Below are 14,497 nucleotides of genomic sequence, written 5' to 3'. Positions count from 1 at the left end.
TCTTGTTGAAGTCTGCTTAAGTTTTCGTGTGGATCGACTTGTTTTTTTTTCATCTTGGAATCAACTTCTATTTCACTCCATGTTACCGCAAAAGTCTATTTTTCTAAATATCTCAATTTTCCACACCCTTAAAGACCAAATGATAAAAGATAAAAAATGTTTAATTTCTTTGCCCAATGCGATAAAGTGCAAAGAGGAAGGGAGTAGTCCCGAGAGACTTTGCGTAGCCCCCATTCTTGTATTTACCCTTATGCATTTCTACTGAGCGAACATTCATTTGCTTTTTTTTAACAGTTGCTATCCCAGAACAAGCTCCAGAAGAAAAGCCTGAATCATCGAAATCAAAAATCGACGAGGAGTAAGCATTTCCTTTCAAAATTCTACATTATTTGCCCAGAATTTATTCGGTGTAACCAACAACTTGATTCTTGGTTTTTTAGTTTGATTCCCGAATACCAGCACTTCCTCTCTCCTTTTCCCCCAAAATAATGTCAATAATTAAGATCTAATGCAAGTGAACTGTTTCATATGCCAGTGCTTATTTAATAGGGGTAGAGGGTAGTAAACTCGGCATGGTAAATTGCTATTAGTGATTCTAGAATTTTATCCCCTGAAAAACTATATATTTTTCATTCAGTCCCTGTTACGTGGCCAGATTTTTTCATCAAATATTCAATAGATTTTATATTTTTTAATGTTGTCTGTTGTCGTTGAATATGTCATATTGTTTGGTATGAAATTTTTCATGAATAGCTGAAGCAAAAGTCGCAATTATTGCGTATAAAAACCCTAATGACAAAACATCTGGTGAAAAACATTCATATCCAGTGTCCATAAATCCCGATGAGACATTTTATACCCAAGATTAGACATTGATATAAAATATCGTTATTTGTAACTTTTCACTGGTGTTATTGATAAATCTCCTTGGCTTTATAAAAGTTTTCTGTTCTTCAATTCGATAATGTTTTGATTAAACCGGGTTAATCTTATTTCAGATTGGCAGCAACGGATTCAATCATGGCAGACATTGACGATATGATAGCAGATTTCACAAACCAATTAGATTCAATGTTTTAATTTATTAATTTCTTTCCGAAATATTCCACTCATTGATATTTAATTATCAAGGGACGTAACAATGCTCCTTTTCTACTCACCAGAGGGATTTAATTTTTTTGTAAGGAAGGATGGTTGTTGATATTCCTTGTGGAAATCAGGCAAATTCCCTGAAGAATATAAATGCACGTGCCATGACGCAGTGCGTTTCAGTTAGGCCTGCTGTTTGTTAGGCTAATTTTTATAGCAGTTTGAGGTAAGGGTAACGATATAGGAAGCATCTTGTGCGAAATCATGCCAAATTGATTTCAAAGATGTAATGAGGTATGTAATTTAATTAATTCTCACGTTTGTACTTATCCTAATTTCCACCCTAAGGTTGGAAAAATTCCTTTTTATAGAACTTGTGAAGGCGCGTTGAATTTGGTTAGCTTCAAAACGTTCGTAATTCAGTGTTTAGTTATGTTCGCAGTTCAAATTACCCGGGTATTTCAGTATTAGTAAATGTCTTTTATTTGCTAAAGCTTGGCCCGTTTAATGTATCTATGAATTGAAGTTAAAGGGACAGCGGATAAAGTGAGTTATGGTCTATCAATTTATGTGTTGATGTGCCAGTGTCGCTTTTGCCTAGAGCCCTGAGAACAACAACAAGACCAGATATAGAGCAGTTCAGATCTGCAGCTATAAAAGAGTGAAAATGTAATTGTGAAAATATATTTTTAAAGTTTTGTATCAGGACCACAACTAAAAAAGCCGTAAACTTTATCATACACCAGGAAAAAGACAAATTTATCAAATATTAGCCGGAGCATAGGGGCAGGCTTTTCCTGATCGAAATATTGTAGATACTATGGTTCGTAGATTCTTGAACGAAGCAAAATCGGTCATCAGCCCTTAATAACACAAAAAGTTGTGACGTATACAAAATAGTCTGGCACTCAGCATAAAAACATCAGATCGTTTCTGAGCCTTGTTTAGAATTTCTGAAATAAATCCCTGGCTTTTCACTGATCGTTCCTCAGCCAACATGCGATAGGTTTTACTGATCTCCCACATTTGGATTGTTGCTTGTTCTTTTGAATTATATTGCTCCAATACTAAAATTCAATTAATAGATGCATGACGTCATCATCTTCCCATTCGATTGGTTGCCATGTTAGGCCAGATAATCCCTTGCATCGTTTAAGATTTCAACCGAAATCTTGCTTTAGTGAATTGTAAATTTTATATTGAATGAAAATCTTTTGATTTAGTTTAAATGTCGTTTTTAAACTCGTTTTAAAGTTAGCTTTTTCTTCGTTTGTGGGTGTCTATAGCTTAGATGCACACAAGCTACTATGTTGAAATAAGAGAAAGTTTTTGCTTGTTTTGGCAGCTTTACAATGTTTTGTCAAAAAGGATTCCAAAAGCGCCGGGCTGAAAATGTGGAGTTAACTTAAAACTGAGCCTTTAGTTTAGGACGTAAGCACCGAATTTGTTCAATTATTAAATATGTTATTATAAATTTTCGACAACAGAAAGATGAGACATCGCAAAAAAACCAAATCTGATTCACTGAGAAATATTTAATTCATGTAGAAAAACAAAAAATTAAACACTCATTCTCTGCTCGTTGTTTGATTTTTCAAAGACTAAGGTTAATTGCGACTAGCCTTAAAATATCAAAAATCAGCAATAATTAAAAATTCCTGTTAAACCTGGCGACAACGGGGTATGCCATTTGCAACACACACATCAAAGAACTAAGGCTATTTGTTTTAAAATTCTTTTCCTAAACAAAACTAGCCATTTGAAACGAACTATTTCTCGCAAATATACATTGATAAATAACCATTATTTTTAGTTATTACTGTTTTAATTCAGCCATTCTGTTCAGCGCACTTCCAGCTCTGAACCATGTGATTTGTCCCTCGTTCATTGTATGCAGTAAATTAAAGGTTTCGGTGCTTCCATCTGCATGTTTGATTCGGCAAGAAACAGGCTAAAATAAAAACCAACGCATTTATTTGGCCACGCATTTCATCTGGCACAAAATAACATTCAAACTCATTAGTGGCCTATTTTTTAATGGGTGCTTCTGTAAGAATATGTCGTAAACATCACTGATTGGGAAAAGGGTAAAATATGGTATTTTATAGCTTTTCGCATCATATCACTTTTTGATTAAAATGAATCGAAATATTAAGGGTGGTGCGGCCCCACTGGTAATGCATCTATTGGTGATGTGCTAGAACATTGAAATCCCAAGATCATAAGAATCAAGCTTTAATATTCAAAGAACAGAAAATGCATATTTTTTAAAAATAATAAATTTCACATTCACAGTAAACCCTTGGCAAAACTATTTGGATACAGTGCATTCTAGTCTCTTGTAGAGCTATGGGTTTCAAATGACATTTTTCAAATAAATTTTTCTTTCAACCTTGATACCTGTCATTCTACATTTAAAATTGACACAGTGCCATTCTGGTTTCTCTTTATCCAAGAATATTAAGACAAAGTAAGAGGTACATGAAATAAAATCATTGTTTGAATACCTTTCCGGGTGCAAGTTCACTTAATCCTAGCAGAGAAACTCTATCATTTGGTTGTATTTTGTCGTAGTCTGATGGGTTTTCGAAGACCAATGGCAATATACCTGTAAACGAATGAATTATGTTATGAAGGAATAAAACAAATAACTAATATAAACTATAATCTTTGGTAGACTTTGATAAACAAGTCAAACTTAAAGGGATAATGGCAAAATAGTATAGGAATAGCCAAAATCACTAACCTTGTTTCTTGAGATTTGTTTCTGAAAAAAGAAGATAAAAACAGTGAAAAACTCCACAGTTAGGCGAAATATCTTTTTAAGTCTTGTTAATTCAATTGAAAGACGTATAAATCAGAAAGATTACGCGACGTCATTGAACAGGATCAAGAAATCAGCCAAAGAATACAATTTGATTTGCTGGCAAACGAAAACTTAAATGACTTCTGTCGAACGATTGTGCATGCTCTTTGAATGACTGAAGATGTGGAGAGGAGCGAGAGAGGGGGAACGCTTGGCCCATTTGTAAAAAATAGCTCGCCTCACCAATAACTTTACAAAGACGACCAATTAAAAAATTAACTGTCGAGTTAAGATTGGCAGATGAATGAAATGGGTCATACCGTGGATACGTGCAAAACTCTTTACTATGATTGCTCGTGCTCCCAAATGTCTTGGCTCCAAAGCTGCGTGTTCTCGGCTACTTCCTTCACCGTAGTTTTCGTCTCCAATAGCAACCCAACCCATTCCTTGAGCCTACGACAGCAAAGAGTTTTGGCTACTTATAGAGACAACATACAAATTTGTAACACTAATTATTTGCTGAGAAAAAAAAGAGGCCAATTCAAAAGCGTAAAAAGTCTAGCTCTTCCTTTATTTACTGGTTTACTTCACATCAACTCATTTTAATTGCCAATGTAAAACAGTGTGTTAAAAATTCTTTATTTCACGCGAAGACATAACTTCCAAGGCAAAGAGCTGAAGACTTAAACAAGCAAATGATACAGGCCAAGATAGCACTGTATTGGTTGGTATAGAGACACCTTAGGTTACTGAGGTGATAGCTTGCTATGTTTTTATAGCTTATAGAAAAAGTTGAATAATGTCAAACCTTGTAGTGCCTTGCTGTGTCAGGGACTGCTCCATATTCTCCAGTTAATAAATTCTTAACATTGTTGGCTTCGCCATTTTCGGTGTTAATTGCACTAGAAACACATGATTAAGATCGTTACTTGAGCTTGAAAAGCACGGGTTACAAACATCATTTAGCAACAATTGGAATTCTGTATGATGAACAGGCTGTACGCAATCACGAAATTTACGAGCGCATTTACGAAATGCTACCAATGGCGACATTGCTGGAAAACCACAGATAAAGGAAAGTAAACAAGAAAAAACGAAGTTGGTTGCAAAGACTTAATGTTATAGAAAGATATCTAAGCCTAAGGATATAGCAAAGTACATTCGCCTCCCGTTTAAAGGACAAGTGACACGCTTTTGGCGCCAAATTTTTTTTTTCTTTTAACTTAAAAGTATAATGCTGTATGAGAGTGTTGTTGAAATATTTTTCCTTTCTGATTTCATTTTCCCACTTAAAAACCCATTTGAAATTATGGCGGGAAATGAATCACGTGACACCGTGACGTAGATTGTGATAATTTGTTATTGCTGCTACTGGTATAGAGTGCAATATTAACGTTTACAACACGCTTGTAAACGAATACAGTTCGTCTGGACCTGTCGCGTCGTGTTTCGTAAACTCTCTATCAATTACAGGAAAATTCTGAGTTATCACAATGTACGTCATAGGGTCACGTGATACAAAGCAAAATCGCGCCCCCTGCGCCCCCTGATTAGAATTTTTTGTTCCAAACCAGGAAAAACTTACTTCTAAAAGATGATCTATAAGTTAATGAAAAGAAACGATAGGGTGAAAAGTGTGTCACTTGTCCTTTAAGGGTTAAATTCCAGTCAAATTTCTTCCAAAATCGACAAAATATAACCGAGTGATAACAAATTCTATATTGCACACAAATATATGACATCTAAGCCAAGTAATGAGCTTACCCAATGAACATGTTATTTGAAATATTGTCAAGATGGCCTCTGTATTTGAGCCATGGTCCTGCCATGCTAAGAGAAAATGTTATTCAAATAAAAAGATGGTCATAAAAGTTATCGAGAACTGGTTTAGTCTCAAAATAAAAAGAGCTTGACAATCGATAACGTCAAGTCATTCACTTTGCAATTTTCAGACCCTGTGTACTGAAGGATGAGAACTAATTTGGCAATTTCTGTCTAAGGTACATGTTTTTAGAACACCTAATAACATGATAACACTCAGTCACTTCTTGCGTATGATGTAGTCATCAAGAAGAAAAAATTAAGTGAATTAAATACCTGATGTGATCTGTGGTACATTTTCCTTTAATCTGGAAAGAAAACATGCCACGTTATCCACAACAAAAAAACTTGTGGGTGAAATAGGAAGGTAAGCAGGTACAAAATCGAAAATACATTGGATTAGCAAGCAACAAGTATATTGATTCGCCATCAGTACAAAAAGGGAATTGATACATATCATTTCCAATTCAAATTTTGCAGTATTATAACTTTAGTTTTAATTGATTTGTTCGTAAGAAACAACATGAGCGCTTAATATTAAGAAACAATTTTGGAGGCTTTAGATTTTACAGTGACAAATTTATGGTACTTTTAAAGAGTCTCCCCTTAGTACAAAACAGAAACCTGTATAAAAGGCAAACCTTGATTAATATCAATAAGTCCTCATAATCTTTCCCATTCCATTTATCGAAAGGTTCCAGCAACTGAAGACGATTGCTATTTGGATCAACATCAACGGTGAGGGATGAGCCATCTGCAGGTGGTTCCTGGTTAATAGAAGACAGTCGTTCAAAATGTCGTAGCTGAGTTTTGCAGATGAGTAGAAATATAGTTTCATTATTTCTTAGCTTTCTTGATGTAACTAACAATACGTTAGAAGGGTAAGCAACACGTAAAATTATTTTTCAACCATGCAGATCATAAGAAACAAAATAGAACATTTCTGTTGCTCTACAAGCAACATTGTCGTCAAATTTGTCATTTTCCCTGTTTCCAAAATGTCCCTCTTAACTGCAAACTTATCGAAATCAATCAACAACTGGGGCAAAAATGCTTGAACCTTGAAGGTTCCTTCTGCCTCTAGACAAAGATCCTATCAATCAAATGCAGATGAAATCTCAAAACATAGACAACCCATACCTGGTACGTGTCCATTCCAGGATCAAATCCCTGTAAACAAATATTTAAAATTACTAGTTGAATTGTCCATTCGTACAAGTAAAAATGAGTGAAGTTTTGTACCAAAATAATTTATGAAATTGATTTAACGAATAGAAAAAGGCATAGCGAGAAGAAAATGGACGGAGAAATAGACACGGGTACCTTTTCAGGTAATTCATCACCATAAGGACTTTCCAGTTTAAATTCTTCGCCTACAAAAATACAAGGCGGCGTCAAATAAATAAAATGGTGTCTGATAAATCAAATCATCACCATGGAGATTCAAGGTTTAAACGGGAAGTTGTAATGGAATTAAAATAGAAGTGTTCGCTTCTAATTGCATCTGCGTTGGCAATGAGATGAACTTTACTGAAGATCAAGGAGGAACAATTGATCGTCATTCCAGGAAGAATAACAAGGTTTTTTAGTTGGTTGAAAAGGCTAGGGAAAGGCTAAAGAACCTACAGCTAAAATCTAACAAGGGGAAGTGAGATGGGATTAGAAAGATCAAGCTTGTTTATTCTTTTTAATGAAGACAGGTTGTTGGGAAACTGGAAGGAGGTAGAGCATTCGCAAGTTTACAAGATCTAGGGAGGGAGTTTTTGGATAGGGTTAATCATTACTATAAACATAATATAAAACAGCAAATGAGAAAATAGCAAATCGTTATTTACTGGTATGTCAAACTATTGAAAGAAATATGTTACTTTATAATGACTGGCTCGGACTTGTAAAATATGAAAATATATTAAGTCAATACCATTGCTGCCCTTTAGGGAGTCTGTTTCCGGGTTAAAATTCAAATCTCCGGCAATTGCCAAAGCTGTAACAATCTGAAAGGCAAATAAACCTCTCATAAGCAACTTTGTTGCAATTGAAATTGACGCAATATAAATCAAAGTGCCGTGCTTTTATAAAATAACCGGGTATGAAAGAAGTTAAATCTGCTAAAGCTTGAAGACGTTTTATAAAATAAACAGATGGAAAGAAGTTAAATATGCCAAAGCTGGATTTAACTTGAGAATAAAAAAGGTAGCCTTGACGGTTTTTGACTCTGATAGCACTATAATGTGTCGAAGTAAGCGAGCTCGAAGTAGATGGTTGCAATGACATAAGGAACACGAACTTTTTAATTTGAGGAACACGTCTTACCTCAGGTGATGCAACAAACGCATGCGTGTTTATGTTGGCATCGTTCCTACCAGTGAAATTTCTGTTGTATGAAGTCACGATTGTGTTCTTTTCTCCTTTTGGTACATCTTGTCTGTGAACAAAAACTTCAAAAATAGAATAACCATTATGGTCCTCACTTCAGAAGAGTTTATGTGAACCATTCGCGAAATTGCTTACGATCACAATCATACTGTGCAAAGAGATAATGAGTAAAGAAATTTTGCTATCTATTTTGGCAGAATACTGAGTAGTGTCCATCTTTCTTCCGGACAATACTCTTCTGCTCAGAAAACCTCTTAAGAAACAATGCAGAATTTGGATGTGGCACTCGAGTTTCCTTTGAACTCTTCCTCAAGGTGAATGCCACTTGGACCGCAATTTTTTCTGGTATCTGCTTTTAGTATCATAAAAAAGCTTTTGGTATCTATATGAATTTATGATTATTGTTAAGAACATAAATGAGTCCGTGATGAGATGTTGCCTCAAGTGTAGTATTAAATCTACCTGTCCCACTGTCCAATACATGGGCCACAGGCATTTGCTAAAACAGTGCCACCAAAGTCTCTTAGTGTCTCTGCGATTCCGTCACGTTCTATCGTAGCTCTAATCTGTTCTGATCCAGGTGTAACGGTGTACAACGATTTCGCTTTAATGCCATGACTCAAGGCCTGTTTTGCAACACTAGCGGCTCGCGTCATGTCTTCATAACTGCTGTTGGTGCAGCTTCCAATCAACCCTTGAAGACAAAATAAACTTATTTAGTCTGCATTTTCAAGCAAGCCCAAATTCTTGATACAGGAAACCAAGAAAAAGAGATTTTTCGTACAAACAATGTCTTCAGTTATTACGTTACTCTTCATATAAATCATGGAACTGACTGGATAAAACATTTACTCAGCCGTAAGTTGATACTTACCAACTTTTATATCGGTCGGCCAACCATTAGCTTTTGCATTTTCTCCAAGCTTTCCAATTGGATGAGCAAGATCAGGAGTGAAGGGGCCATTCACATGAGGCTCAAGCTACAACCATGAAATTCAGATTAATTACCAACTGGCTTATTTGGATATTTTTTTACATATGTTAATAACATCCTATTCCAGCTTGAGAGGGAAATGCCTTCTAGACCTTCTTGTTTATTAGAGCAGATTTCTCAACGGCTTGAATTGCTTTGTGCAATGTTGAAGATTTTTAACACCAGCGTCTAACCTTGTATGATGTTTGTATCAAAATAACATGTAATTTCACATCAATGTTAATAAAAAACAAGTTATATTATCTTTAGGATTTTCGATTCTGCTGCTAAATAATAAAAGAGAATAATAAATAAATCACTGTGTAATCATTACTTCACTCAAGTTTATCTCGATCAGCTCGTCATAAGGCGCGTTTTCATCAGGAGACAGTATGTGTTGATACTTGGCCGCCAAATCAGATATAGACGATCTATTGGATGCATGCAGAAATCTTGCCATGCTTGGTCCAAAGGGAAAGACGGAAGTTGTTGCACCGATTTCAGCACCCATATTGCAGATGGTACCCATTCCTGAAAAATACATCAAAGTACATTAAAAAAAGGAACACACTATAGGACAAGACACAAGGACCTTTAACCAAGATACGGACAGTCAATAAGCTTTACAAGAGCAATCAAAGACTTAAAATGGTGAAATATACAACAGAGGTAAACAGAAAACGAAATCTGCCAACCTGTGCAAGAAATCGAATCAACCCCAGGTCCATGATATTCGACAATGGCACCAGTTCCACCTTTTACGGTGAGAATTCCAGCAACCTTCAAAATAACATCTGTAGAAAAAAGAAAACAAATATAAACAGTAAGTTTGTAGAGGTTAGATAGGGAGTTGGTTTATCAATTTATCATGGATTCGAATTTACATTTAAGTAGATCAAAAACTGTGAAAAGAAAAAGAAGGCGATGCAAGGTACCCTTTGGCGATGTCCAGCCACTCAGCTTGCCAGTTAATCTCACACCAATCACCTAGGGCAACAAATTTTGCAACCATTAAAACTGAAACATTACAAAACAGTATCAGAGCACGAACAAAATCTTTAACAAAATGAAAATTGTTGTGCTAGAAATACGATTTCAGAGCTGGCATCAGATATTTTCTTCTCTATTGATAATTTGAAATCTAAAAATTCGTATAAGATTCTAACATGTAAAGCTTAACTATCGTGATAAATACAGGCTTTTATTGCTAACTCCTGCAAGTTACAGGATCTGCTGAATTGTAGAAGACTTTTTTTGTACCTTTGGACATTTGAGTTCCCATGGGAGTCCTGCCATAACATCAACTGCATCTGCACCACCCACTCCAATGCACAAGCCACCAAGACCACCTGAAAAGTTGAATCTATTAATTACAAATACAGTTATTGCTAAAGTGACGCATTTATGCTAAAGTGATGCATTTGCCTAGCATATCTTCAATTTTTTACTGTACTTTAGAACACATTTGCTTCCTTCTGGTCTTGGTAAGACTGCATTCAAACAGAAATATTTCAACATTTTGTACTTACCTCCATTTGGTGTATGACTGTCAGTTCCAATCAAAAGAACTCCAGGGAAAGCGTAATTCTCTAAAACAATCTACAAAAAATTGACACAAAGCCTTTTAAATGCAAGAACAAATAAATTGAAAACCATGGAGCAAGGAACAACATTAAAGAGCTTAAATTTACTCAAGTAACAGAAAGAAATTCTTTGCACAATGTGTATAAACCTGATGGATGATTCCTGAGCCTGGTTTCCAGAAACCAACTCCATATTTTGCACCAGCACTGGCCAGAAAGTTATACACTTCTTTATTGATATCCTGTTAAAAGAGAGAAAACATGGATTGTTTTGTTGCTAGACATTGAAGTATCAGCATAACAAAAAGGTAGATTGTTTGATATAGTCTTCGATGCTTCACTAAATCAATGCAAATGCTAATCTAAAAAGGCTGGATTACAAGAAATAATCAATGATAAGATTCTTACTTTAGCCCTTGCCAAGTCTTTATCTCCTCCCAGTTGTGCTTCTATCAAATGGTCACAGTGAATTGTGGAAGGTACAGCAACCTGAAAAGTTCATTACAGACAAGTCTTACACAAGATTAACAAATCAGTTGTTTTCATGTAGAATGAATGTATAAACCATAACATAAAGCAACACAATACTCCATGTATATCATAAGCAACCATTCTATACTCTGTTAGTGAATTAATTTAAAAAAGCTCACCCTTTGCAGCCCACTTGAAATGAACTGCAACATTGCCATTTGTGCAGTAGCATCTTGCATGGCAACTCGATCTGGGCGCAACTTCAAATAGGACTTTCCTCTTTCAATGTCCTGTAAATAGATGAAACTGTCTTAGTAAAACCTGAATAAAATTTTATGAAAAATATTCTATTGCACGAATAAGATACAAAAATCAAACTGGAGGATTGTCAAGGATTGTAACAAACTATTCGTCTTGGTAATATGATGAAAGACTCTTGAATCCAAAAGTTAATCAAAGTTGAAGCTTTTTCTAATCAAATACTAACAATTTTCAGACAGGGACCCTTATTCACTCTTTCTTAAAACTTGGTGATGATGTTATAAACAAATAGCTCAACCCAATAGGCAGTCAGCTTTTTATTCCTGTCAAAAAAAAAAATTAGGCCCTGGTAAATGCATGGTAAACTGGTCCTCTGGAAGAGACATCAACAGCTTTTGTGTAAATAGTAACATTTAGGTGGCAGCCTCTGTGATGCAATGAAGGATTACTCATGACCTAGAGAAAGTTTCAGAGAATCATGCACTCAACATGGTAGTCGGAAAAAACTCACTTGGTTGATAGGGTCATCGATATGACTGTATAGGACCTTCTCAGACAAAGTAAGTGGTCTTTGTAACCTAAAATAACACAAAATATGTTGATGTAGTCTCTAAGCAGGGTACAGATGAGGGTAAATAGCATGACTAGGTATCTTTAATTATTCAGTTCCTTACTTTGTTCTGTTTAATTATGAATAATCATATAAAAGACAAGGTGTTCTACATAATACCAAGCATATGCACCAAAAAACACTTAAACACTCTAACATCAAGTTACAAAAATGCTCATAAATGTAAATAGCAAACAAAACATGAATGGTTACCTGTCTTTAATAATTTTCAAATTACTGTCCATTTTCTCATAATTAATTGCATTGTTTGGGTCAAATTTGCTCATGGGTACCTATGAAACAAACAAAAACTTTCATATTGATCAGAAGATACAATCCTGGCCAGGGGTAAGAAAAAACATCAGCAGTCAGCTGATTCAAGTCTGAACATAATCAATGGTTGGCATATTCCTTAATTATGTGCAAATAATTTCAAGTATGTGAATATGCAAGTAAAAAAGATCAGTAAAATGTTTTCCATTACCTTTTTAATTAATGCATCATACTGATTACATCATATGACAGGTGCATATGAAAGCATTAACATGGAATATCGTATAAGTGTAGTTACAGACCTATAATTTCTGAACATTATATATATACATAAGACATAAATCTTTTTCATCACATCCTGATAAAGCACATGGAGAGCCTTTGTAATGCTGATATACTAATTGCTAAAAAATTTAACACCCACAAAAATAACCATCATCATTGTGTCCAAAATAATAGGATTTCAACTAAAAAGAAACTTACCATGTTTGATAGAAAGGGTGATGTCGCAATGGCCCTGACATGCTTTCCAATTTCAGCACCAATGGCCTAATATGCAAAAGATAGTATAAATATTAAGTTTAAATATGATAAGAGATGTAAGAGCATTATAAAGGGATATTTATCGATTAATTTGAGCTACTACCTTTACTCTGATAAATGATAAAGAGGCAAAGCTGTGGGCCTATCATAGGTTTGAAGCTTCGTGATCTCAACCATAATTTTTTATATTTATGCTCATAACAGTTGACAATATACACAATATACAAAACGATACCACAGGGAGCATGAAAGTGCATCACAACCCTGTGGCCATTAATAGTTAATTACAAGTCTTTCCCAAAATAGAGGTGGAATGATGCGGTTGAGAATTAAGTTGTTTGGGTCTGTATTCAGAGCCCTCAGTTGTGTTATTCATCACCTATTTTGATTTTTTGACAGACTTCAGACACAAATAAAACTTGACAATTCCAAAATTACAAACAACTTAAAAATGTTTCACAAAGAGAGTAGGACAAAAGCAGGTTGTCAAAAATGGTACAATGTGTGGGTGTATTTTAGCCTAGCCTTTATATCTTTGTTATTAATATCATTTGGTAACCTTCCCTCCATAGAAAAAAACCATAAGTGATGACAGGTATATATATTAAATGAAAAGTAGCAGTTGTATAGAAAGGTTTTTTGGAGAGAGGGCTCAAGCTTAAAATTCTGATAGACTTCAAAGGGTTTTCGAATGAGAGATCTCAGCCCCCACCCATCACAAGTGAGCACATGCTTGGTTGAACACATTCTATGTTAGCATCCCTTTATTATGCTTTAAATTTTCAATCAATGAGCTATTTCCTATGAGTCTTTTTTAATTTGTGAATAGGCTGAATGATTTTGTAAACACAACATAAAATCTTTAACTGAAAGGTGATGAATATTGAGGGTGGTCATGTGTGTGGCTTCTAGAAGTTGTCTGCAGCACAGCCCCCTTAACTTTTTTGGACAGCCTCGCTTAACTTTTAGAACAGCACCCCTGGTTTTATATGCTCCAACCCTAAATATGCAACATGGTTATCACAAAACTAGAATTGTAATGCTCTACTGAACATAACCTCTAAAAACAATGTGAATGAAATTCTTTTTACAAAAACTTTATAACTTTGTGCATTTTTTTGAAAATGGCACCTGTTGTGGAAGGCAATTAGACCAAGCTAAATATTCTACATACAAAATCATTTAAATTACAATTACCTATCTTTACTGATGTTCACACACGCAGTGTAACACAGACACAACCGCATACATGTATGTTCTCAGTAAAAATTTAAATTTTTTTTGCAAAGCATGCAGGCTTGCCTATTTTTGTAAGAACCAGAGCTCTGCTGTGCTCTAAGGCAATATGCTTATTTAACGGTTCTTTTTAAAGTTATTATCTAACATTGGAATTTTGCAGCTTTTTCTCAAAAATAGGTTTATTCCTCGACATGGGATTGGATGCTTGCCAATCAACAGAACACTTGAAAAAAATTTGAGTGAGGTTATGAGGAGAAGGATGACTCACAGTACGTTGCTTTGCTACTAGTCGAAACATTTTTCTCTTGATCTTCGGTTTTCTTTTGTCTAATGTGTTCTTCTGAGAATAATTTCAAAGACACATGCACACCGCAACTAACGATTGGTGCAAAGCTTTGAAAAAGGCCTGAGATCTGCGATTCTCTGGTACCAAAGGTCAGCGGAATTCACTT

The 14,497-nt window shown here is 35.1% G+C and overlaps 2 protein-coding genes across 4 annotated transcripts in view; one reads left to right on the top strand and one right to left on the bottom strand.

Moving 5' to 3' along the window:
- Positions 1 to 2,311, top strand: part of LOC135692044 (uncharacterized) — a 34,115-nt gene extending 31,804 nt beyond the window's left edge. For all 3 annotated transcript variants that reach the window (XM_065210063.2, XM_065210062.2, XM_065210061.2), the window contains exons 26-27: positions 295 to 358; positions 999 to 2,311. In XM_065210063.2, the coding sequence (XP_065066135.2) occupies positions 295 to 358; positions 999 to 1,080 (146 nt within the window). In that variant the 3' untranslated portion in view covers positions 1,081 to 2,311. The remainder of the gene's footprint in view (positions 1 to 294; positions 359 to 998) is intronic.
- A 298-nt stretch (positions 2,312 to 2,609) lies between these two features.
- Positions 2,610 to 14,497, bottom strand: LOC135692054 (aconitate hydratase, mitochondrial). Its single transcript, XM_065210077.2, has 26 exons — positions 14,314 to 14,497; positions 12,747 to 12,812; positions 12,204 to 12,283; positions 11,892 to 11,958; positions 11,299 to 11,409; positions 11,057 to 11,137; positions 10,798 to 10,890; positions 10,595 to 10,664; positions 10,326 to 10,414; positions 10,001 to 10,052; positions 9,761 to 9,859; positions 9,400 to 9,596; positions 8,967 to 9,072; positions 8,555 to 8,786; positions 8,030 to 8,141; positions 7,638 to 7,710; positions 7,040 to 7,089; positions 6,857 to 6,886; positions 6,358 to 6,483; positions 5,993 to 6,024; positions 5,660 to 5,725; positions 4,704 to 4,797; positions 4,216 to 4,348; positions 3,836 to 3,856; positions 3,597 to 3,697; positions 2,610 to 3,040 (listed from the first exon to the last, which is right to left on the bottom strand). The coding sequence occupies exons 1-26, from the start codon at positions 14,341 to 14,343 to the stop codon at positions 2,906 to 2,908; spliced, it is 2,346 nt and encodes a 781-aa protein (XP_065066149.2). The 5' UTR covers positions 14,344 to 14,497; the 3' UTR covers positions 2,610 to 2,905.

Source organism: Rhopilema esculentum, chromosome 13, assembly GCF_057945365.1.
Source record: "Rhopilema esculentum isolate cy_ngs chromosome 13, ASM5794536v1, whole genome shotgun sequence".
In the NCBI taxonomy this organism is placed as follows: domain Eukaryota; kingdom Metazoa; phylum Cnidaria; class Scyphozoa; order Rhizostomeae; family Rhizostomatidae; genus Rhopilema; species Rhopilema esculentum.
This window is presented reverse-complemented; position numbering and strand designations above follow the sequence as displayed.

Coding starts and splice junctions, on each gene's coding strand:
- LOC135692054 (XM_065210077.2), bottom strand. CDS start 14,343: ATGTTTCGACTAGTAGCAAAGCAACGTACT. Junction 6,484..6,856: donor CTGGAATGGACACGTACCAG/GTATGGGTTGTC, acceptor TCTATTAACCAG/GAACCACCTGCAGATGGCTC. Junction 3,857..4,215: donor GAGTTTTGCACGTATCCACG/GTATGACCCATT, acceptor TTCTTTTTTCAG/AAACAAATCTCAAGAAACAA.